General features: G+C 32.0%; 1 protein-coding gene across 1 annotated transcript in view; it reads left to right on the forward strand.

Annotated features, from left to right (window-relative positions):
• The window catches only part of LOC118050936 (probable cyclic nucleotide-gated ion channel 20, chloroplastic), a 37663-nt gene extending 13892 nt beyond the window's left edge, over positions 1 to 23771 (forward strand). Inside the window, exons 2-14 of the mRNA XM_035061405.2 lie at positions 9283 to 9575; positions 10725 to 11247; positions 13809 to 14000; positions 14528 to 14626; positions 15113 to 15250; positions 16707 to 16955; positions 17748 to 18011; positions 18955 to 19100; positions 20507 to 20584; positions 21041 to 21170; positions 21401 to 21647; positions 21788 to 21950; positions 23449 to 23771. Of these exons, the coding sequence (XP_034917296.1) occupies positions 10741 to 11247; positions 13809 to 14000; positions 14528 to 14626; positions 15113 to 15250; positions 16707 to 16955; positions 17748 to 18011; positions 18955 to 19100; positions 20507 to 20584; positions 21041 to 21170; positions 21401 to 21647; positions 21788 to 21950; positions 23449 to 23596 (2361 nt within the window). The 5' untranslated portion in view covers positions 9283 to 9575; positions 10725 to 10740 and the 3' untranslated portion in view covers positions 23597 to 23771. The remainder of the gene's footprint in view (positions 1 to 9282; positions 9576 to 10724; positions 11248 to 13808; positions 14001 to 14527; positions 14627 to 15112; positions 15251 to 16706; positions 16956 to 17747; positions 18012 to 18954; positions 19101 to 20506; positions 20585 to 21040; positions 21171 to 21400; positions 21648 to 21787; positions 21951 to 23448) is intronic.
• The last annotated feature ends 1901 nt before the right edge of the window (positions 23772 to 25672 follow it).

A 25672-nucleotide genomic window follows, 5' to 3' on the forward strand; every position in this document is an offset into this window, starting at 1 on the left:
GGCTGGTCTCAGAGCAGGTATTTCGCCGCCCCCCTTTTTTATGTGTTTTTTTTAGTAACTTATTTCATCAGGGTTTCTTCTAATGACCTTCTTTTGGGATTTTTTTGTGTTGGTTCTCCTCTAGGTTTTTTTATCTTTCCTCCTCTTTTGTGCTACTAAAGTTTGTATTTATAGTTTCAGTGTCCCTTCACATATAAAAAACAAAAGTTTAATCAAATTAATTGAAGTTTGAATTTAATTAATAATCAAATTTAAAAGTGAATAATTATTATTATTTTAAAGACTAATTATTTTGAAGATAAGGATAAAATGATAAAAGTACATTATAGTCCCTAATTTTTACGCAAGTTGACAAATCACACTTTTCATCGAAATAAATTTATGATATTTTAATTTTACATTTTAAACCCTATAAAATTTAAAAAATCAATGGGCTAAAATTGGGTTACAATAGAGGTGTTGAAGAATTATTTTTTCATAATAATATTAATAAGAGGTAAATATTATTTACAAAACATTAAATGAGGACCAAATATTCTTACACAATATCAATAAATCCTTACACAATATTAATGTATTGAAATTTCCTTGCATTTGTCATTATTGACATGAAGAGGGAAAGCCTACAAGGCTTTTGCTAGACCCGAACTTGCTTGAAGAGCTTTATATTTTGATATATAATTGGTGGCTAAAAATTCAAATGGAAACCATATTAAAAAACTTGCCTATAAAGACTCATAAGCACCACCCTAACACCACTTTCTTTAGAATTTAAAGATCCATTGACTTGTGATTTTTCAATATGGGATCAATTATATGGATTTTAATGGGATCTAAGCTTCACCTGAAAGTATCATCTACTCAGCCATTGGTATAGGTTTTTCCTGAATATTTTGCTTAAAAGAACATTCAGCTATGAAGTCTATTAGGACTTACCCCTTAATAGTTAGTCTTGGGTGGTACAAGGGTCCATATTCTCCTAACTCAATTGCCCACCTCACTAGCCATCCAGACATGTCTGGCTTGTGAAGTATTTGTTGCAGAGGCTAGTTTGTCAATAGTATAACTTGGTGAGGTCACTAAAGCTAGAATCATTTTATCTACTTTTAAGTACCTTGTTTACATATTTTAGATAGCTCAACTAAAATAGTAGATTGGGTATTGTACACCCTCTTTTTTCTTTTACCAATACCATGTTAACTGCTAGATTAGAAACTCAAAAGTAGAGGAACCAACTCTTATTTTTTTCGTGATTGTGAGATCTTAGGAGAAGTAAGATGCCTTGAGCTCTTTAAAATCTGTTTGACATTCTAATGGTCACTTAAAGTATGTGATATTCTTTAAAGTCATGAAGAAGGACAAACTACGTTCCCTTAGCCTAGATATGAATATGTTAAGGGCGACTAGTCTTCCAGTGATACGTTGGACCTCCTTGTTCTTTTAATTGGGTTGGGTTCTTTTTAGGGTTGGGTTCTTTTTAGGGTTGGGTTCTTTCCCCTTGCTATTGACTAGGAAACCCAAATATTTACCTCCTCTAATGGTGAACACACACTTGAAAGGATTCAATTTCATCTGACATCTATCTAAAATAGAAAAGACCTCTTTTAGGTCCTTGATATGTTGTTCAGAAGTCATGTTCTTCACGATCATGTCATCCAATATCACCATTATAATTAAAAAATATTTACATAACAGAGTACAAGTTAAATAAGCTAGTCCATTTAAATTCATACATACCCAATATTATAATCTTCAAAATATACAGATAGTAATGTTATTATCAATAATTTACATATCCAAAAGATTTACTGATAATATAAATAAACTCTAAAACTACTAGGAGGCGTGGTATTGAGATGAACCTGCATAATAATTTAAAAGATAATCATGGTTAATTAGAGCATTTACATTTGCATTAACATATAAATATATACATTAGTTACTCATAAAATTTCCACATTACTATCATCTTCCAAGTACTATTCACAAATCAATAATCCAATATTTAAATTTGTCCACATCATAGAACTTCAGTTCCAAACCAGTACAGCTGGACTACCAGCACTAGTTCCACACCAACATAGCTGGACTACCAGCACTAGTTCTAAACTAGGATAACTGTTCCACCAGCTGCCCATTCACAGGGTACTATTTATTCATTTCAAAATAAATTATCATGGGAAAATCTATTAGCATTCCACATAAAATTTCATTAATAAAGGGAAAATTTAAATATCTAAAGTTCAGAGAAAGAAAAAAATATTCAAGATATTAAACACTTACCTGGTGTTTGCGTCTTGCTAGTTGAATCTATCTGCTAAGTGGTTCTTATAGTCTCGTCCACTCCTGCAATTTCATTTCATTACCAATTAAATTTTATTTCAACAAAATCAACTTGTCATCAATTTAATTATTTCATCAATAACATTACCACAAAACTACTTTACTTATGAAACCAGCAAAACAACTCATTGTTAATTTAATTACTTCATCAACACATCACCACATAATTCATTTAATTTTCAATAACAATATCAACTAATCACTAGTATAATTTCTTTATTATCAATATTACCACATGACTCATTTAATTATCACTCAACAATATTAACTCATCACTAATATAATTTCTTCATCATCAATATTACCACATTACTCATTTAACTATCAAACAACAATATTAACTCACTAATATAATTCTTTCATCATCAATATTACCACATAATTAATTTAATTATCACTCAATAATATTAACTCATCACTAATATAATTCCTTCATCATCAATATTACCACATAACTCATTTAATTATCACTCAACAATATTTTTATCAATATCACTAATATAACTCATACATATAGCCTAATTTTAAATTCTTACTCTAATATCAAATGATGCAAAATCAAAAGGTAAGAACCCTAAAACCTACACGCAAAAAATAACAACACAAGAAAACTAAAATCAAATTTAAAGATAGCAAAAACACGACACAATTATTACTTGAATCAAGGTATCGAAGATATTGGAATGAATGCCCCAACCAAAAAAATATAAGGAATCGTGAATTGAAAGTACAAAAAAAATACCACAAAGACAATTGATATTTAATAAATTCATGATAGTTCAATGAAGAATCAATATGTATGAGTAATCTTCATATAAGCAAACAAAAGTCATGAAAAAATCAATAATAATCCAATCTGAATAGTAATTCTTAAAAAAATATTTATAGTGTCAAAATAAGCTTAATCTTAATGGACTAATAAAATGATATTAAGACCTAATTAAAATAAACAATAAGTTTATAAAATAAGTAAACAATCAAAACTAATTAAATTAACCAAGTTGTCACAAGTATACTTGTTAAACATTAAATGTTGTAACTCTTTATAAAATATTTTGAATAGTTGACTATAATTCTTTGTATAATAAATAAGTAGCAAACATTATATCCTTGTCAAATTCAGAAGCTATTAACTTTATGTTTCCTTGCAAATTATGAAAATTTTGCCTTGTAAGTTAGTTAATAAAACTCCTAAACTACTAATCATAATATCTCATGCTAATTAGAGATCTGCCACCTATAAAATCCCATGCTAATTTGGAATCTTTTCCTTTATAGGAAATCTACAATATATAAAGAAATATAATCTTAAACCAACTAAGAAAATAATATAATTCTCGAAAAAAAATATTTTGGTTTTTATTACAAGACATTCCCGAACCTAGATTGCTATGAAATTTTAATCCTACATAAAATAAGGCCTTTAAAATATCCTAGTAAAATTTCAACTCAAAATAATGATTGGATTGAAAGTTATGCATAAAACTGTATATTAGAAAAATTATGGCTAAAATTACCTCTTTAACGCTTTTAGCCATTGACCTTGTAATTGGCTTAATAGACAACTTTAATGAATCATTTCATGACACTTATTTTCTCTCATTATCCTTCATGAAAAATAGTATGTGACTGACTCTTCTATATTTATTCTAAGCAATTTAAATTTCATTTGAAGTGCTTGAAGTTGCTAGCTTTTCGCTCTTGTTGTTTCTTGATACTTTTTTCTCTCCATAAAATCCTAAATATCCTTACCAGCTTTCTTACAAAGAATGGTTTTCAAGATTAATCAATCAAACTATTAGAAAATATAAATTTTTGACTTGCAATCTCTTAATTGTTATCCTTCTATTTCTAGTTTTTGCAAATTTATTATTGTTAATCCAGATGGTGGTTTAATTATTCCTTAAAAAAATAATTTGTCATTAATCCTTGAACATTAAAAAATCTTCATTAATATGCTTTAATAATCATAATGACCATAAAAACATATAATGGTCAGTTGAACAAAGTTATCCGAAGTTATGATTGAAAACTATTTTCTATCTCTATTAGAGGCTAATTTATGTTGTGTTTTGGATATTATTTTTCTGTTTTATAAGGTTCTAATTTTTTTTTTGTAACTTTGTTGATTTTGGTCTTTATTTTTTTTTCGTTAAAGTACATTAAAATTCTTATGTTTTGGAGTTGTTGCTGCTGCGTTTTGAGATTTGATCATTAGTGCCACTACTAGAAAAAAACTTATTGGTTTTTGTTGTTGTTATATGGTGTTTATATGAAGCAGTTTTTGCTATTACAAAAGTCTATCATTATTTTTATGAAGGAGTTTATGTTGCTATTTTTGTGTCTATGTGAAGGAGTTGTTGTTGTTACGTAAACTATTGTTATATCATTTTTTTTCTTAATTTTTTGGTCTTTTGATCAAACTAAACTCTAATGCTAATTTTTGAAATCTCTATATCAATTTTTAGGTGATTTTGGGTCTAGACAATTGGTATAACAAAGATCAACATATGAATTAGGAAACCAAAGTAACAAAGTTATTATTAAAGTATGAGTTCATATTAACTATGCGAATAAAATTTTTATTTCTTGTACAAAGATGTTTTATGGTCAATATCTAATGTTCACATTCCTAGGTAATTAGGGTTTACTAGTTCATGTGTCATATGATTTTAGAAGACAAATAACAGATAAGCTCCTCTCCTGTTTAACATAGGAGTGTCCTCAAATGGTTTTACTGATGTTAGGCTATTTGAGCTTGAGTTGGATATGCAAATGAGTAAAGTTCTTAATGAAGTTTAATGTCAAACTACAAGCTAAATTTGAGCCTAAATCTTTATGTCTTCAATGCATGGGAAAATAATCTTATCATATGTAGTTTTCAAGTTCAGAATGTGATATTTTCACATTGTCCAACCATGCATGCAATGGAATTTTCTACAAAAAGTTATGATTATTTTAGTTTCTATGTTTATGTTTGTGTTTCTAGGAAGTAAAAAACATATGCTAGTTAATACTTTTCTAGTTTTATATCAAACTCATTTATTTGGATTTTAATATTGTTATCTGAGGAGCTGTTTGGGAATGCAGTTGAAATCACGTTCCCTCAGAATATTTTGATGTGTTGATCTAAAAAATTATTTAAAAAGATAAAAAAAAATCATTTTGATGTATTTCTAAGCAAAAAATACTTTAAATCGCAACCGCTACCACAATCTTAAACAATCCATTTAGTGTTTCTCTAGACTTGAAGGGTTGTTCAAAGTATATATTTTTTATTCAAACTATGTACTAGAGATCTTTTGGCTAATTTTGAATTAAAATCTTTGATTTGGCCTTTTAGGAACCTATCAAATTCTATATCTTCTTTGTGAGTGGTAAATATATTCCCTTAACTTTGTATCTCTAAAATGGTGATTTCATTTATATGTTTAGAGTTGTGAGTTATTCACATCTATATCTTTTTTGGTTTTGCACCTTAGATTGGTGAACATAAACTATCATTTATGTAAGTAACATATTTCTTTTTAATTTCATATTATCCTGATATCACCACCCTACAAAAAGACAATTTATAAACTCCTCAAATCTCATCAAGTTAATTACATTTTTTTCTTAGGTTGAAATTAAAGATTGAGACTAAATTGAGAGTGAGTATTAAGGTTAGAGATTAAATTGAGGTTTTCTTTAAAGTATATGCAATGTACATAACATGCAAAGCATATTAACGAGTTTATCATGAATGCAGATCTAATCCAATGGTTGGAAGGGTTTTCATTAATGGACCAAAGGATAGCCAAGTTTGTTGTACTATATTCCTAAAACGACAGGTAAATATCATAAAAAATCATTAAAAAAATATAAAAAAATAATATTTATATTTTACAGGGGAAAATGACCAATAATCTTACTTGGACAAGAATAATATTTAACAAGATTTGTAGAAAAAAATATTTTGTATATTTATCAAAGATAAATATTGATGGCATTCATGCATGTCCAATGCAGGTTAATAATTAATCTGGAATATGAATTATTTATTAATAATATTGTTAGTTAATTTTGCTTATAAAGCCACTTAATGTCATATATACAAACACTTAATAGATTTTTTAAAAAATAAGGGAAAATCGATGGAAATGAATCAAATTAAAGGTGGGGAAGGGAGTTTGTATTATCAATGTGCAATCTTAAGCACCAAGAATGATTATAAAATAAACAAATACTAATATTTGGAGAACTCAAACTTTTACTATATGAATCTTATCATATTAATTACATAAATACAATAATAAAATTAAATGATTATTAATTTATTTTTTAATTTATAATTATTTAGAAGTCTTATTGTCTTGGTAAGCTATATTTAGCCCAAAAAACTTAAAATCCTAGGCTTGGAGAAGGGCTAGCATGCATGTGTTTTCCTTCCAGCATGCAAAACATGCACTCCTCAAAATAATCATCCCATGCATGTTTTTGTGTACACCTAACATAAAACATGACATAATTTCCAAGTAAGGAAAGGGAAAAAAAGAAAGAAAGAAAAAGATGCTAAAGTCACATTCAAGTTTTAATAATGACATCTCTAGTATTATATATATATATATATATATATATATATATATATATATATATAAAAATAGATATCAACATGATAAACCAATTAATATTAGCCTTTTAGGCCAGACCCAAATAGCTGGATCTTTTCTTGTCATTTAGGTCAGCCCAAATAATTAGAATTTCAGCTTAACATCGACACTCAACGATACCTAACACTTAATCTATCCAATCCTACCCTGGGACATATCTCTATGCATTATTTTAGGATTATAGAAGTCAAAACACAAACTTTTCATACACATAATGTTTTATATATATATATATATATAGAGCGAACATCATCTTTTACGTTAGGGGCACTGATCATCACCAACATTTCTACCAATGATGACAAAGCATAAAAAACATGACATGCCACAATAATCAATGCCTCTCATAGCTAGCGAATGCCTTTTTCCTATACGAAGCATTTGATAGCATTAACAAGCATTATTTTCTCTTTTGATAGATTTTCAACTCCATAATCTATAGTGAGCACCAACTTCTCAACCAATGACATCTCAATCTTCATGAACAAAGTTAAAGGACTAGATCTATAAATTCACTTAGTTACATGTAAGCAAGTTGGAGCTAATTCTCCATACAATCTCACCATACAAAGCCAACCATTCTCAGAGATATACTAAGCCATTAAAAGCCAAAGCTACTTCATTGAAAGCCAAGAAATTTACAACCCATTGTAAGCCAATACAAACTCTACATCATATAGCTTTAGCCCATACAATCACTTACATGTTAAAATTATGCATTTTCTTCGCCTTTATTATTCTTCTGTTTCCATATTATTTCTTTAGTATATTTTGTTGACTTAAAAATCCGGAAATCTCTTATTTTTTAAGAAACTAATATTTAGGCAAACATGTAGAAAATTTATATTAAAATTTTAGGTAAAGTTTAGGTACAATCCATCAACTAAAGACTAGCCTAATTATATTAAAATCCAAAATGCAACTATACTTTCAAACTTTGATTTTAAAAATGAATTTATTGAAGGTGAAACTAATTCTTCTCCAGATTTTTTCTCTAGAAAATTTTCACATGGTTCAAGATGATCACACCTATCAAGAAAACTAAAACATTATATGTCATAATCCTTTCCAGATTAGTTAACTCAACCATAAGTCTATTAATTTAATCCAAGTCAGGCCCCTCTTCGTAAGACCAACTTTTACCTGAACTAACTAGTTTTCAATCTTGTTAAAAACTATAGTCCTCCTACCTTATCTTTAAACTATTTTTAAGCTTCGCAAACCCCTCTTCGTGAGACCAACTTTTACCTGAACTAACTAGTTTTCAATCTTGTTAAAAACTATAGTCCTCCTACCTTATCTTTAAACTATTCTTAAGCTTCGCAAACCCCCATCACAAAAACTCATTTCAAACACTCCATTAAAATCTTCTTAAAAGAAACTTATTAATCCATATAAATCGAGAAAGTGGAATATGTATATATGCCCAATAGAAAATAAATTTTATAATGAATATGTATATGGCCACTTTTTTTTTTTTTAAATTATTTTTTGCACTTGTTTTTTTTTTTCCTCACTCTCTCTTTTCTTTTTCTTGTTTTTTTTTTTGTTCATATTTATCTAGAGGAGATCACGAGGAGCTATCAATCAATTTGTTTATATTTCATGTAAGAAGTTATTAAGCCCACCTCTCACATCGTTCGTAACGTTAATACGTGGCTTCCTTTTAATGAAGGAAAGATAAACCCTCCCTTGGTGCAAGCCAACGTTATTATATCAAGAGTCAACTAAGAAAATAAAATTGTATAATTATATTAATATTTTTATTTTTTTTAGCTTATATATTGAATTTAACTAAAGTTTTTTTATAAGTATTATAAATATCTACAAGTCGAGTTATATTATTAAAACTAAAATTTAGACTCAATAATTAGCCTAAATCTTATTATAAGCAATAAAAATAATAATTTATAATTAATATATTTACGGTGAAAAATTAAGTTTGTTATGATAAGATATACAAATTAAACTGAGTTTAATTTTAAAAATCTCAATATACTATTCAATATATAATATATATTTTTTGATTTTTTAATTTATTATTACTTATAATATCTATATTATTTAACTTTAACAATTAAATCAAGTTAAATAATATAAAAGCATTGAAATGGCATTTTTAACGCCCCTAGTTTTGGCAGGGAGGGGGGAAGAAGTTTCATTACAGAGGCAAACGAGTAAGATAATGTTTATTATTTTGCCACTAGACTGTGTTTTAGAAAAAAGTTATTTTTTTTTTTAATTTTAAATTTATTTTTTATTTATATTTTTGGATTACTTCAATGCACAGATGAGGAAAACAGCAATGGCAAGTGGGAGGAAAGTTCAATAAATTCTTTTGTATTTTCGTGCCTTCTAAAATGGGGGCCTAAAGTCCTCCCTCTGCCCTTGACACGCCACCATGCAAACGACTTGACTTTTCAAAGTCTTCACTCTCTCTTTACAAAGTCTCGTGGCACTCTCTCGTCCTTTCTTTCTTTCTCTCTGTTCTGCTCTATCAAGCTTGCATTGCCTTGCTAGTTGCTAGATGATGCTGTTTGTAAGTCTGTAGAGTTGGGTTTTCTTTGCTTCAGGTTACAGCAGGTTTGTGTGTTTTTTGAACTTACGTTTTCTTTTCTTTTTTTCGTTTTTGTCCGCTTAGTTCTTAATTGGGTTTCCATAATTTAGCGTAAAAGTTACTATAACCCTTTGCTGTTCTTTAATGACTCTGTATCAAAGTTGTTGATTTTGCTTCTTCAAAGTCAAATTTGGGTATTCTTGTTCTTGTTATGAGCTGTTTTTCAAAACGCACCAATGTGTAAAGGTAGCTAATAAATTTCTGAATTGTTATGCTTTGCTTAGTAATGCCATGTTGAACTTGGTCTTTGAGTTCTGAGCTCACAACTCCTTAGTAATATGGGTAAGAATTAAAGACAGTCTGCTAGAAGTTCTTTTGGCTCATGAGCTTTTTCCACAACATAGAATCAGCTATCTGTGTAACCTACATGGTGAATCAGGATTTAAGGGGCAATTAGCTGCAGATTATCATTAGGATTAGCACTAGGTTGATTCTGGATTGAGTGACTTAGTGAGAGTATAAAATTATGGCAATTATAATGAGATTAATATGGCTTGTTCAGAACTCTTTTGTGACAGAAATAAACACTGAATGGCTCGAGTGCTGAAAGCGTTCCCTAATGTTGCCTGGAAAGATGTTAACCATTCTAGGAACATTGCAGTGTAGAAATTAATATCTCAACTGCCCAAGAAAATTGAAGTATTCTGAAGATAGGTTGCTTGTTGGTATAAATCATTAACTAAAGAAGTGCCAGCATATACATTAAGAAATTGATTCAGTTAGCAGTTTTTGATACATCAAGTGCTAGTAGCTTGAACCACTCAAATTTGGTTAGTACTGTGCTGCTTAACTGTAACCTTTTGAACTTGAATTCAGTGAGCTGAACTGTTCTTTCATTAAAGGTTATAAGCATGGGAACTAAGCTAAACTATAATTTTTCTGCTGTGATGTATCGGGCTTGAATGAGCTGTTTTTATGCATTCATCAAATCATTACTTGCATTGGAGCATGTGATGTTTTCACCTGCATTTCTTATTTTTCTTCTCCCACATTTTGGGTACCCGTTCATGTTAATCAAAATAGTTTAGTGTGATTCCTTAATGAATTTTCATTCTGTAATTACACACGCATTTATGTGTATTGAATATTGACTTCATTTTCTGTTCCTTGTGTAGGTCCTGCTAATAAGAAATGGCTAACCATGACAAAGATGATATTCCAATGCTGTCAGATGCACATCCAAAGTCAGTGGATGAAAATGTGGATTCTCGATTTCGGCCATTTCTTTCCCGGACTCAAAGTGCATCAACTTCCATTCCTTTGGATTCCATGGAGTCCTATGGTTCTGAAACCAACCTTGTTGGCTTTACTGGTCCACTGCGTAGTGCAAGAAAAGCTCCACTGGTACAGATGAGTGGTCCATTATATATCAACCGGAACACTGAAAATGTGTTTCTGGCAAATCATGGTGTATCAGCTCGCAAAATGGTGGATCCCAAGCCAGAAAAATATCCATCTTTTAATGGAATGGATAAGAATGACTGGGATGACAAGTATACTGCTACAAATGCCCATTTAATGAGGTCTGGGCAACTAGGCATGTGCAATGATCCTTACTGCACAACATGCCCATCATATTACCATTCTAGATCTTCACAGCAAAGACATGCAAAAACTTCCAGTATATTTGATTCAAAGGTATGCTTTTGTTCTAATAGAAAAAACCTTATAGCTTTGGGACTTTCTGTCATTTTATCCTGAATTTTTACAGCTGCTACTTGTTGCCCTCAATTATATGATCATGGGGAACCAGTTTCTATTTGGATATAGGATTTAGACTTCAGATCTAAGTGCCTATTTTGTTACAAATATTTTTACTTGGTTACTTTGCTTGGATATTTCTATCATATATCCATGATTTTCCTCATCACTAGTTTGGTTTCATGATGACTATTGTTATCGACCTAGTCAGTATAGCTCATCATTTGATTTCCATCTCTTTATACCTCGGTTGAATTCGAGAATCAACACAACTGATTGCTTATTTTTTTGAGATTAGAACACCCTATTAGCATTTTTCATGGACCTTACTACTGCAACAATAGGGGTACTGAAACATTTAATGAATCTTATTTCTGCACTTGCTGGCTTTATTTATAGAAGTGAAGTTTTTTGTGCATTTAAAAATTAGATTAATGGCTCAAATTGTCTTTCTGTAATAAAGAAATTCTACAATCTATCCTTATTTATCTAATTGAGCCAATTTTATTCTTGAATATACCTCAAGTTTTTCACCTACCCTTTTGGCAAGTTTTTGAGGCTAAACCATTAGAATTAGTCATTTATCTGCACATGAAAGCCTTCCATTTGCCTAGCTTGTAAGGGCATTTTGGAAATAAAAAATAATCATAAGCAAAATTTTGATGGCTTGGACCTTTTATCTTGTCAGAAGGATATGTTAGAAACTTAAACATGTATTCAAGAATAAAATTGGCTCAATTGGAGATATAAGGACATATTGGAGAATTATCCTATTATATAAAGATAGAATGAGCCACTAACCCTTAAAAAAATCACTATGCTCATCCAATGTGACTGGCATTGTTTGATAATCTTGTTATAATATATAGCTTTTGAAAAAAAAAAAAAGCACAAGTATTTTGTTCTTGAAAGTGATAAGTAGTTGCTAGGTGGGATAAGACATAAAAATCATGCAAATGGCTTCTTGTTTCATTGACATGCTCTCTAATGAAATCTTGCGAGTTCATGATGTGATGAATCTCACAAGTCAAATACAAGTTCTAATTATGGTGATTGGTCTGGACTCTTGAGGATATTCTTGTTGGTGATGATAGAGTGGCAGTGGTGGAATGGGATTATGATAATCGTTTTGATGCTTTCATGAAGGACAATGTGGTGGTAGTTTTGGCAGCTGTATGTAGGTGGTGGTAACAGAGGTTGTACAGATCTAATGGGGGTATTGGTGTTTTTCTTTATGGTTGAAAAGTGTTATATGTTATAAGATATTATGTCTTAGTTTCTTCCTATTTTGAGCCATCCAATTGGAAAAAAAATGTTGTATTGAAGAGTGACATTAAGTTTGTATAGTTAGGTATCAGTTGTAGGAGTACTACATGTGTATTTATTTGAGGGCAGGGGATTTTATGGGCTAGTTGCATATGCTCTCTGGGTACTGGACTTCATAACTGTTAATGGATCTATCAATGATGATTCACTTGGGACATAGTTTGTTGGCAAGGGAGTTGTGGCTTTGAGTTTTGTATTCTCTTTCTGGTATTGGGATCGGAATATTTTATCTTTATGCTCATCGTACATTCATTTGTTTGTGTTCTTTTGTTGTTATAGCCAACTGTTATGGAACCATTTAAATTTTACTTTTCTTTCGAATGCTCACTTTCATTAATCGCTTGCAAAACTTTCACTAGAAATCATTTAAATTCTTCCATGGCATAAATGATAAAAGCTCAAGGTTGGATATTTGATTCTTGGTTGGTTTTGAGGACTATGACATGATGGTAAGGGAATTTTGTTGTTCAAGTTGGAGGAATTTGAAGGAAGAAGAAAAACAGCTGATTCACTTTTTGGCTTTTCGAAGTTCAAGATTTATTATATTTTTGAGGATCTACTATGATAACTGGTTAAGAGAATAGGTTCATTTTTTTCTTCTTTTTGAGATTTTGACAGCTTACATGCTTATGGTGAAGATGATGGCTTGATGCATTGACAGAATTTAATAATTGGTTTTACTGTCTAAAGTCCCTAATTTGATTAGTTTTTATTTAGTAAATTGTCATTGTTAACTTGGTAAACTAGGCAAACCAATTTTTTTCAAGTTGGTTTGTAAGGACTTCATAGAAGGGGTTGGCTGGCTGCAGACAAGATCAAGAAGCAGTGTTTGACTTTTTTCCTTGTGGGAGAAAGCATTGGTGACAAAAGTTGTGCACATTCTTTGCTCTCATTTTTTCATAGTTACATGAGCTTAAATAAAAATATAATCAACAATATCTACCTAAAAAAATTACATTCCAGCTGCCTGTGAATTGTGTATCTTTTCTAATTTTACAAGTGGGAAACAATATTCAATATTCTGTGAGTGGCTTATATTCTCATTTTCAATATTACAGTGCATTGACCCATTACTAGATCATTGCTTTATTTATAATTAGTCTCCATTTCTTAGTTATTACCAATTACAATAATTTTATGAGCCTTCATGCAACTTTTTGTACTTCTTGCAGTTTCATAGTGTTCTCTATGGAGATGCTAAAGGTTGGGCAAGGAGATTCAATAATGCTATAAACTCATATATTCCTGGAGTTATGAATCCTCATGCGAAAGTTGTTCAGAACTGGAACAAGTTTTTTGTCATTTCTTGCTTGGTGGCAATTTTTGTTGACCCCTTGTTTTTCATCTTGCTGTCAGTGAAACAGGTGTTGTTGATTTGTTTATATTTCCAGAATTTATATTTAGCATGGAATCAAAATTATGAAGTTCACAGATTGCGCACTTGCATATAGCTCAATAATCATGCTTTTAGTATTTTTTGAGCAGGTTTATGCGGTGTATAATGTAGAGATTTTTTTTCTACTTCTTTTTTCTTGCAAGGATATGAGATTTTTCTTCACATACTATTGAGTTTTGCATTCAGACTCCTTGTTTTAGGGTTTTCGATTCAGTGTGTTCTAATCTTGGGTATTGTATTTCTGAGAGGTTTCATGATAAGGTCTTTCACTGTTTGTGATTTCACATGGATTAATATAGAACTCCCAGATTCCTCGAATGACTGTTTAGGACGAGCTCTCATAATAATGCTCAAAGCTGCCGTTCTAGTTTATTAACTTTATCTCATTTTGGTTTACAATGCTTTGTTATTTAGGTATTTTATATAATATTATCCCCAGTTCATTACTTTAGATTGTATTGTTTTTGGATTTATGATTTTGTTTTTTGGGTGCAGAAAGAAAATTGCATAGTCATTGATTGGGGAATGACTAAAGCAGTTGTGTCTTTTAGGTGCTTGACTGATACAATCTACTTGCTGAACATATTTCTTCAGGTGCACAATGCCTCTAAACATTAATTTTTGTTGGTTTCTTTCATTCTTGATATTGTTATACTTGTCATCTCTATTATAACTAAAAGTTATCTCTCATTTATAAATACCTTAGAGGTTACTTATTGTAGGCTTTGTAGTAACTTAAGCCATACAATCAACCTATGTAACACACCACTTAACACAATTAAGGTGTGTTAAGGCTAAAAGGATCAGGTGAAATTTTAGAAGAGCACTTTCTTTCTATGATCACAGAACCTTTTACGACACGTCATATCAAAATTCAAAGGTGACCAAAACCTGTATTGGCATATCCAATGACAGAATGAGAAAAAAACTCCTAATAAAAATGATGAGCTTGTATTTGTGTTCTTCTAATTAGTTCAGTATGATAGTCAAATTCCAGTGCCTTTGTCTTGAGCTATTATATGGAAACTATTTTAAATATGTAATTAATCAATTAATATTCTCTTCATTTATTTTCTGCAGTTTAGATTAGCTTATGTGGCTCCTGAATCTAGAGTGGTTGGTGCTGGAGAGTTAGTTGACCATCCAAAGAAAATTGCTAAGCACTATCTCCGAGGATATTTTTTTATTGACTTATTTGTGGTATTACCACTTCCACAGGTATGTTATTCATTCTTTATCTGGCATATCCTTCTTCTGAGATTGGTGTCAAGTCTGTTGTGAGAGGTGCTTAAAAGAAAAGACTGTTAAGGAATTGTAACTATCCGCCTTCTGAAATTTGCTTAAAAATCAATATGTTGCATCTATATTCTTATGTTTGAATAGTTAGTTATCTAATTATCAGTGTTCTGAACCTAGCTGAGGATGTGGAAATTAATTACTTTTCATTATGTATTTTGGATTCTGGCAAGCACAAGGATGTCACTGGGCCTTATGCCCAAGTTAGTTCAAGCAAGTCTGAGTCTGATTGCATGATATGTAGAGGATAAATAATGTCCACAATTGGAAATCAAGTTTTGCAAGAACTTGAAAATGGTGGGCGTAGATATGAATCAACAAAAGTGAAGTGTCAAGTGCTGCAGCCTCTAATATGTAAGAAGCACTGCTACGATAGTGACTTTCTGAACACTCTACTAATCTCACTGGCAGTCATATATATGTATCTCAAGTTCCATATATGGAGATATGTGCGCCTGTCTTGCCTATAATGAGATTTGGAGAGCATCTGGACAATCACTTTAGAAGTGACTATCCTTAGTGACACTCAATGTGCATTTACATCCCTGATAAAAAACAAAAAGCATAAATAAATATCTAACTCCAAAAAGTTAAATCAAGATAATAAAATAATGAATTTAACATGAATGGAAGGAAATATGATCGTGTGGAATGGTGCGAAAGGATCAATTTAGCCAAGCCCAACTAGTTTGGGGTCAAGGCTTGGTTGTTGTTGTTGTTGTTGTAATGTGCATGGAGGGAAATTACTTCGAAATGATGGTTTGCATTATTGATATAAACTTCTAGTGGTGTGAGTAGAACTAAACAGACTTTAATGTGATTATTTAAGGAAAGCATTCCTAGTTAACCGGCAATTAACAAGAAAAAAGTCAGCAAATTCATGTGAAGAGAGCTTCTAAAGTTGACTCAATATTCAAGCAACCCTTCTGCCCTTGAAGCAGTACACCATACAGAGGCCAAAAGTTAACTTGTCTTGCCTCAGTTGCTTTGAAATGTAAGGAATAGATCCTTAAAGTCTTCTCCATTCCCTTTACCAAACAACAACAAATATGAAATACCTCCAAAGAAACATACGATCCTTGTTTGGTGAGCCTCGGCTTTTCAAGTACAGTTGACTAGAGTGACCAAAGTGACTAGCTGGAGTTAGGAGCTGGTGGTCGATGGAAGTATAAATCATCCAGAATTTCTTGTTACATATACTGAAACATAAATAACTAGCGATTGCTTGTATAGGTATGCATTGAATTTACACTGTAATCTTCTAGTATTTGGCTAGTTGTGTCTAATATAAATTTGTGATCTTTCTAGTATTTGATTAACGTGTCAAACATAAATTTAAACCTGCATCTGATACCATATTCTTGGTAATAATGTGCAGATCATTGTGCTAGCACTCATACCACGAGGATTGGATTCCTCCAGTGCAAACTATGCCAAGAATCTTTTACAGGCAGCTATTCTTGTCCAATACATTCCAAGGTTGTTTAGGTTTATTCCTCTTCTGATTGGTCAGTCTCCAAATGGCTTCATATTTGAGACAGCTTCGGCAAACTTCTTTATAAATCTTTTCACCTTTGTGTTGTCTGGGCATATCATTGGGTCGTTGTGGTATCTCTTTGGGTTGCAGGTGAGTAGAAGTCATTATGCGCTTAAATATGCTGGTAGAGCTTTATTTCTTTCAGCATTTTTCTTGTCATTTGAATATTCAAATACTTTTATAAACTGTTTCTATTCCAGATTTCATTGTTAGAGAAATATAGAGTGGCTGAACTGTTAATGATACATTTGTTTTCATTAGTTTCACCCTCTCCTATTCAAGAAATGAAATCATAACTCAATCTAAAGTTCATAACCTCTGAAGCAAGGAAATATTGCATCATTCTGCTTTTGATTTGAATTACAATATAATGAAATCATAATTGTTTTCAACTAAAGTATATTAAATTAGTTTCAAAATCAAGACCTGATCATAATTCCTTCCAAGTTTCTCTTGCTGCTGTTATTGCTCGGATTTCAAGTTTTTATAATGATTTTAAGACTTGTTCCATACATTTTGTAGCATGTATCTCTACTCATCTGCATATACCCTTCCCATATATGAGAGTTTCAATGTGTAATTCTTGTAATGACTGAATTTCTTAAAACTCCTACATGGAAGATTAGTTCTTGAGCAATATTTGTGCTCTTGAAGTCAATAAAACAAACTCCTAAATATTTTTTGGTTTACTCATGACACTATATTTATCTTTTTATGTTATCCTGGCATGGTTTGTATGTTGTCTTCTTATATTATCTTGGTATGGTTAGTTTGCTTTCTTTGACATCTTGCTTGCCTTCTTCTTTTGGTTAACTAAGCGAATATCTACAACTAGTTTCATATTATAATGGTACTCAAAAGATTCACATAATCTTTTAACAGAGGGTAAATCAATGTCTTCGTGATGCTTGCCATAATTCTGGTTATCAAGAAGAGTGCAAGAAGTTTATAGATTGTAGTCGACACGAGAATGCTGCTGAACAACAAGTGCTAAGTCAAAACTGGACACATTGGACAAACAATGCTAATGCCAGTGATTGTTTTACTCCGGATCATTTTTCTTATGAAATCTATGTCCAGGCAGTCAATCTCACCGGGGAAAATACCATCACCAGATACACATATTCATTATTTTGGGGATTCCAGGTATGCGATCCATGATATCTTATGGACACCATTCTTACCTTATCCTCTATCCATTATGAATTGATTGGAAATTTTCTCTAGAGTAAGGAATATAAAACTTGCCATTTAAAGGTGTGCAAATTTCCACTTGAAGGTGTGTTTGTCAAAGAGGGTTTTGGTCTCAATCTTTCTTTGTGAGAGTTGCTTTTTTATATAGAGACTGTCATGCATTATAAGGCTGAAAATCAGCCATTCGAACCATACAAATCATGGAAAGTTCATTGCCATAAAAGAATTCAATATGTCCAAAGATGGAGATTGAATCTCCCACTGCCATCCGCAGAATCATGTTGCTTAAGGAGATTCTTAGCTAAATCATAAAGCGTGTGGATGTACTTATCAATCATGTTGGCATGTCATTGTACTTAGATTATGTGAAAAGTGTTGGTCAATTGAATGGTTATAAAAAATTCTTTATGGATACAGAATTTCTTAGTTCTATGTTGTAGAATGACATCTCTTTTTTTATCTGGTGAGTGTTGCCTAAATTACAATACAATCCATTTTAATCCTGCTTATCCTTAAACCCTTGATTTCTTAGGGTACCTCTTCATAACTCTTATATTTTATGCCACATTCCTGCTTGATTTTTAAAATAAGTCATTATATTTCTTTTTCCAATCATTATAGTTGTGTCAATATTGGCTCACTTGCTTAAATTACAATACAGTCCATTTTAATCCTGCTTATCCTGAAACCCTTGATTTCTTAGGGTATTTCTTCATAACTCTTATATTTTATGCCACATGCCTGCTTGATTTTAAAAATAAGTCATTATATTTCTTTTTCCAATCATTATAGTTGTGTCAATATTGGCACGAACTGTAATACTCTATATTTTCTTGTTGACATATATATATATATATATATATATATATATATGTTTTGATCTTATTTTGTGAAGCAAATCAGTACTCTCGCTGGAAACCAAGTACCAAGCTATTTTATTTGGGAAGTCCTCTTTACCATGGCAATAATTGGAATTGGCCTCTTGCTCTTTGCTTTTCTCATAGGAAATATGCAGAACTTTCTTCAGGCTCTCGGTAGGAGGTATAATTTATTGTTAAAATTTTCTTCTTAAATATCATGCAAAAGCCCTTGGTTGGGATGTAGTTTTTTTTGGTTAAATGTTTGTTGGTGAAATCAATATTCTTGTTAATCTGTTTCAATAGTGTTCTTATTTGAAAGCATGGATGGTATGGGTTAGAATGAGTATGTTAAATGGTGCTTCTAGCGAGGAAGAAATTTATAGCCTAGCCTATGCTTGGGTATGCTGTGATTATCCTGAGCTAAGATTTAAGGATATTTTTTCATTACACTTCTTAAAACTCTTTCATGGGTTTTAGATGCATCTTGTACAACTTTTTTTCCTAAGAAAAAAAAAAAAAGTAACCTGAGGTAGTGTGATTAACCAAAACCAAAGCAACTCTACCAAGCTTCAACTCTGACTCTTTGTAAAGAAAGCATTTGATGCAAAGTCCACTATTTTAACAAGAGACTTTGAATAATATAAGCTATCAACAAAAATGAAATTTTGTTTACATAATCTAGAGAGTGCATGGTATGGTTCCTGCTAAAATTTTCATCACTTATGTGACTGGCTCGTGTCTTCAATGAGTGAATCTTATTTTGATGTAGAATTGCTAAATTTATTGAATTGAAATTTCAAGATTCTTAGTTTCCAATAGTATGGTTTTTTATCCATGATATGCGCATTGAAACTTGAAGTGATGTCATCACCTTTATTATCATTTTGAAAACAATGTATCAAATAAATATAATCCAATCTAGGTAATTAGATCTATTTGTAGATTTATTTATATCTATGTGTCTTACATACAGTCTTCTGAATTTGTCTTATGGTCAACTCATTAGATATTATAATAGTTATCATAAGTCAAGTTGTAGGATGGAGAAAAAATGGATAGAATTGCTGCACATTTGGATACATTTATAGTACATATTGTTGTTCTTGCCTGATGCCATAAAAGTCAACTTTAATATGTTGATTAATCTCTATAGTTTCAATGAAAAACTTATTCATAAGTTCTTGTAGTTCTTTGTGATGTTTTATCTTATTCTAGTCAGCTACTCTTTTGACATCACTTCACATCACATCAAGTTTAGTTGTTGAATCGATTAAAGAATAGGCTTACACTAATTGAGTACTTAACACAATTAATCTTGATGAATGTGTGTTCAATATTTTAATTTAAATCTCCAAAGATGGAAGTGATATGTGAGAAATGAGATCAAAGTCATCAAAGTCTATTTCGATTGCATCTTGAGAAGAAAACATTGTAAACCTATGTGTCACTTTTGATAAGGTGCCATTATGATGCAATTCATGTTAACCAATTAGTTTTCTATTCCTAATTTGTTATTTGCGAGTAGACTAGAATGTCATTTGTTTGCCTAATCATTACATAACAACTATTTATTGTTCTCTCTTCTAGGAGGTCAGAAATGTCACTAAGGCGACGCGATGTTGATCAGTGGATGAAACATCGGCGCTTGCCGGTAGAGCTAAGAAGGTGTGCCATTAATTTTAATTTCTCATTTCTCTCTATATACCTTTCCTTCTTTCTTTCTTTCTTTTTTTTTTTTTTTTTTTTTTTTTTTTCTGGTAATCCTCTCTATCTATCACACACATTTCCTCTTTTATCATATATTTCTGACTTGAAGGATTAGTGTTGAAATTTAATGTAATTGCATACAATTTCAAGGCAAAGTGCACAATGAGTGAACCCCTGTCATTGAACTCCTTTATATAGTGCAACCAAACTCGATTCAAAACCCTTGTTTATGTCCTGGCAAATGTTCTTTTTCTATGACTTGCATATTGCTATCCCTTTTTATTGTTTCTATGCATTTCCATCTATAATATTTTCTTCCTTGTTGTGGTGCACTTGTAACGATTTACTTCTATGTATGGTTGTCTTCTTGAGCATATGTTTCATGGATCTAATAACTGCTGAAAATGCATGTAGGAGAGTGATAGAAGCTGAACGGTATCATTGGGCTTCTACTAGAGGGGTAAATGAAGAAATGCTTTTGGAGAATTTGCCTGAGGACCTCCAGAGGGATATTAGAAGACACCTCTTCAAATTCGTCAAGAAAGTAAGATACAAAATATCTGGGTCTAATAAAATTGCTTTGCTACATATTGCATGCCCATTGATTAATTCAGATCCTTGAGGCTTGTAACTACCCAATTTAATTTGACTGTGAGATAGCGTTCAAACTCCATAGCTCATTCCAATCAAAGAGCAATACCATAGATTTTGTTATTTAAAATAATCATGAATTTTCAATAAATTTACTATGTATTTACATTTAACATTTTGCAGGTATGGATTTTTCACCTGATGGATGAACATGTCTTGGATGCGGTTTGTGAGAAATTAAAACAGAAAATATACATCAAGGGAAGTGAAGTTTTTTGTGTTGGTGGTCTGGTTGAGAAGATGGTTTTTATTGTGCGTGGAAAATTGGAAAGCATCGGACATGATGGGACGGTGGTAGAATTATCTGAAGGGAATGTTTGTGGTGAGGAACTTCTCACATGGTTTCTTGAGCATAGTTCAGTGTCCAAAGGTATATTATTATTCTTAAAAATATATTGATTCTTATTTCACTTCATTACTGACTGGTTTAAGTTACCCGCTAGCTAAACTTCCAATGGCTTCTGTCACACCATAAGAGCATGAACATGGTTTTTTTGCTTCCTGGTGCAGATGGAAGGAAAATCAAGATTTCTGGACAGCGTTTGATTAGCAGCAGGACAGTAAGATGCTTAGCAAATGTAGAAGCATTTTCACTCAGTGCTGCTGACCTTGAACAAGTCACCAGCCTTTTTGCAAGACACTTGCGGAATCCCCTTGTCCAAGGAGCCATAAGGTTATTCCGATGCCAATTTATATCTTTTTGCATATGCTTTAGTAAGTGTATCAGTTTGACTTTGTTATGCTGTAAAACAATGCATGTCAATTATATTGCAAGCTTTTCATCTTTTCCCTTGAGAAATACCTACTATGAAAAAAAAAAAAAACTTGAATAATATTAAAATTTCATATCATATAATTTCATTTCAACAACACATTCACAAAAAAAAAAAAAAAAGAGAGAATAATATTTTTAATAATAACAAGATACAATTTTTTTTGTGCGTTCCAGTGTCATTGTTATGGATCTAGGATCTAAATCATAATCTTGTATATATTACTCAGGAGATTGTGGACATGGGTCATACACTTCTGGGCATAGAGGGATTAATAACAAAAAATGGGGTGGAAATAATAGTTGACTATGAACTTAAAAGAAGTCACAGGGATCAACAGAATAGAAAATGGGATAACCTTGTCCGAGCACCACTTTCAGAAGGAGAAATTAACATCTTTTTCGGCTTATGCATGCACAGAAGGGATTGAAGGATGGTATCATTTTTTAAAATTTCTTTTTGCGTATGTTGATGAACTTATCTTAGAGATGCCTTATGATGAATTTATTCAAGAAGATTTCATGGGTATATGGGAAGCAATGACAATAGTTATGGGTATGCATTAGGGGCCATGGACTTCGAAACAGGAATGAGAGTAGGGATGCTATTTTTGAGTTTGATCTGGTTGATTATTTTGGTTTTGTAAACACATTCTTTAGTGTGAGGGTATCTAATTTAAAAATATTTGAAAGTGAATGAAAACAAACCCTTCCCTCTCAAGAAGAGTCGTTTAAGCCGCATAAAAAATTCCATGAAGTTAAAACAAGTAAAGTGCTTATGTTAGTGGCTTCAAGTTTCAGCGAAGGTGTTATTTCTGCAGTGGTCATGGTTTTACATTCACAGGCCTTGAAGGTGTCTTCACACTAGGATTGTAAAGTTAATTGTCAGAATAACTTACCAGTCATGGTTCTAAAGTTCCACCTGCGGTTGTGAATTAGAGTCTTGATGCAAGGATTCTAAAGTTACCTGTCAGAAAAACTTTGATCTTGTTTGTGGTAGCCAATACTGCATGCTTCATACAAGGATTATAGGGTAAAGCCAATACTAGTTAGGTAACTTGTGGTGGTGGCTTTTAACTTCCGGCGAAGTTGTGATTTGAGGATAAATATAGTGCTGAACATGCTGCATAGACAGTGACAAGTTTTACTATACATATGTGATGGACTTCTCTGTATGTAAATTCTGAAGGTTGAGTTCTTTAGGGTGCATTTAGCATTACTTGTGCATGTCATTTGAGTTATTATCAAAGATTTGCTTCGAGTAAAATATTGAATAGATATGATTTTGCTTCTGAGTTAAAAGTCAAGGGGATACATATGGTACATTAAATCAATGTTTGCAAAATGCACTCTTAAAACAGCAAGCTCTTTCACTTGACTTTGTTTTGCCTTCTGACAGGTATCAATCTCCCTACTGGAGAGCCCTTGCTGCTACCCGCATTCAAGTTTATTGGAGATATCGACAGAAGCGTCTAAAGCGTAGCAAGACCACTCAATCAAATCATTTTGCCCCTCAATCAAATCATTCTTCGTTCTCAAGGGTTTAGATCTTTGTATTTTGTAATGTAAGAGTTAGGAAATCTTCAATGTATGGCAACGGAGGAAGTTTCCATGTAAATTGGGGTCAAAATAAAAATTAGGAAACCACTGTCAATGTACGCTTTTGTATTAACCATATGAAGAAAATGGTTATATCTGGTACAAAGATGTTTTTGTGTTCAACTTTTCTAGGTAGTTGGGGTTTTTTAGTTTATGCAATAAGTGATGATGATTTAAAATTCAATATGCGCCTCAATAAAGTTTTTTTAAAACTTTTTAGATAGTAAATAGTTATATATTTATATCAATATATTTTTTTAAAAAAACCTTAGTAAGTAAATGATTGGTGATATTCCCTATTTTAAAACTTAGTGAGTAAATGATAGGTGGTAGAAGGCATAACACCTGTAAAATAATTTGTTTTTTGTTTTTTTTTTTATTTTGGGTTTAGGAATTTTTAAATAATAAAATTAATAATTTTTAAGTAAGAGATTATAATAAATAAGAAAATGAGCTTTAAATTTAAAAATTAAATGTTTGTTCTTGTTTTGGTATGATAAATACTTCAGAACTTAAAAGTATTAATACTTAAAAAATAGAAATTATAAACCTTTTATTTAAGTGGTTTAGGGAGTATTTATAGTACCTGAACATTGTTATTTTGCTGGAGTGGAGGTTGTCATATCTGGATATTGTGTTGACCGATTAAAAATTAACTCTCGGAAAAGAGAACATATATCTGACATCTTGTTCTTTTAGGAAGAAATATCTTGTTCGAGGAGTCGCCACCTAATATTATGGTCACTAGGAACCCTAAATGGTTAACAGAAATTCTATGGTACGGGACTAATTACACGAAAGGAAAGATGTTATCGCTCCTTTAGCGTCCTACTTAAGGCAGACTGCATTGTTAATTTTATCTAAAATTGCTAAAGGTTTTGTTTGTGTTATATTCTTATGATCATCCTATAATATTTCTGACTCTGATGTAAGTGAATATTTGCTTATGAATATTTTTAATTTTGACGTTGGTAAATATTGTGTAACTCAAAAAGTACGGTATTTTTGACTCTAGCGTCAGTGAATAAATCTGCAAAATTTGAACTAAGAGAAAGGAAAACTATTTTTTCTTTTTTTATATATATTTTTATGTAACCAACCCGGTGTTCCACTATTGCATACATCATACATGCATTGAACAATTCATGCATGCAATCAACAGTAACATGCTAGTTAATTTTAGCAAAACAGTGAAAGAAGAAGAAAAATCACCTGGCGTGGCTGTGGCTGGAGGCGAAGCTGAGGGAGACGGTCGGGCGCTGCTCGTGGTTGAAGATTCAATTTGTTGTTCACGGTGGAGACAACATTGGTGGCGTGAAGGATGGCATCCAGACGTTGTTTTAATGGAAAACGGGAGGACCATGGTGAAGCTTTCTGGTGCTATTTGTTGTTGCTGCACTACGACACTAGTGCTGCTACAAGTGATGCACCGAAGAGAAAGCTGCTGCTAGACATGCGGGGTGCGCAGCTGATGCTGGTGGCTGCTGCTTTAGGAGGGGAGGAAAGGACATAAGGGTTCCCTCTGCTGCAGCTGCTGGTTTGTGTTAGCTCCCGGTTGCTGGAAGGAAATGAAGACTTCTACTGGTTCTGCCACTTGCTGGGGGAAAGTGCGGCTGAGGAGCACCTGTTGTCGCTGGTCTAGAAGGTAACCTTCTGCTGCTCACGATGGCAGCTTGCTGAGAAGAGGATTTTTTCTACTCACAGTGACAGCTTGTTGAGAGGAGCTGCTGGCGTTTATCGCTGATGGTGTCTAAACATCAAGTTGCTGAAACCAGTGCCGCGGCTATATCAGAGGAGAGGGAATCATGGCAGCAATCTGGAGTAGGAGAGCCGGTGCGGTGAGAAGGAAAGGAGGAGCGACCCCACTGTTGTCTGGGCGACTCTGCTGCTACTGCTACTGGTAAGAAGGGTTGTCCATGGTGCAACTTTCCTGGCCTCGTGGTTTATGTTGGTGGGAGTAACCACTGGTGGTGGCTTTGAAACACTCAGAGGGGATAAAACACAAAGTTTTATTACAAAATCCG

The sequence above is a fragment of the Populus alba genome, chromosome 15 (genome assembly GCF_005239225.2).
Source record: "Populus alba chromosome 15, ASM523922v2, whole genome shotgun sequence".
Classification (NCBI taxonomy): Eukaryota; Viridiplantae; Streptophyta; class Magnoliopsida; order Malpighiales; family Salicaceae; genus Populus; species Populus alba.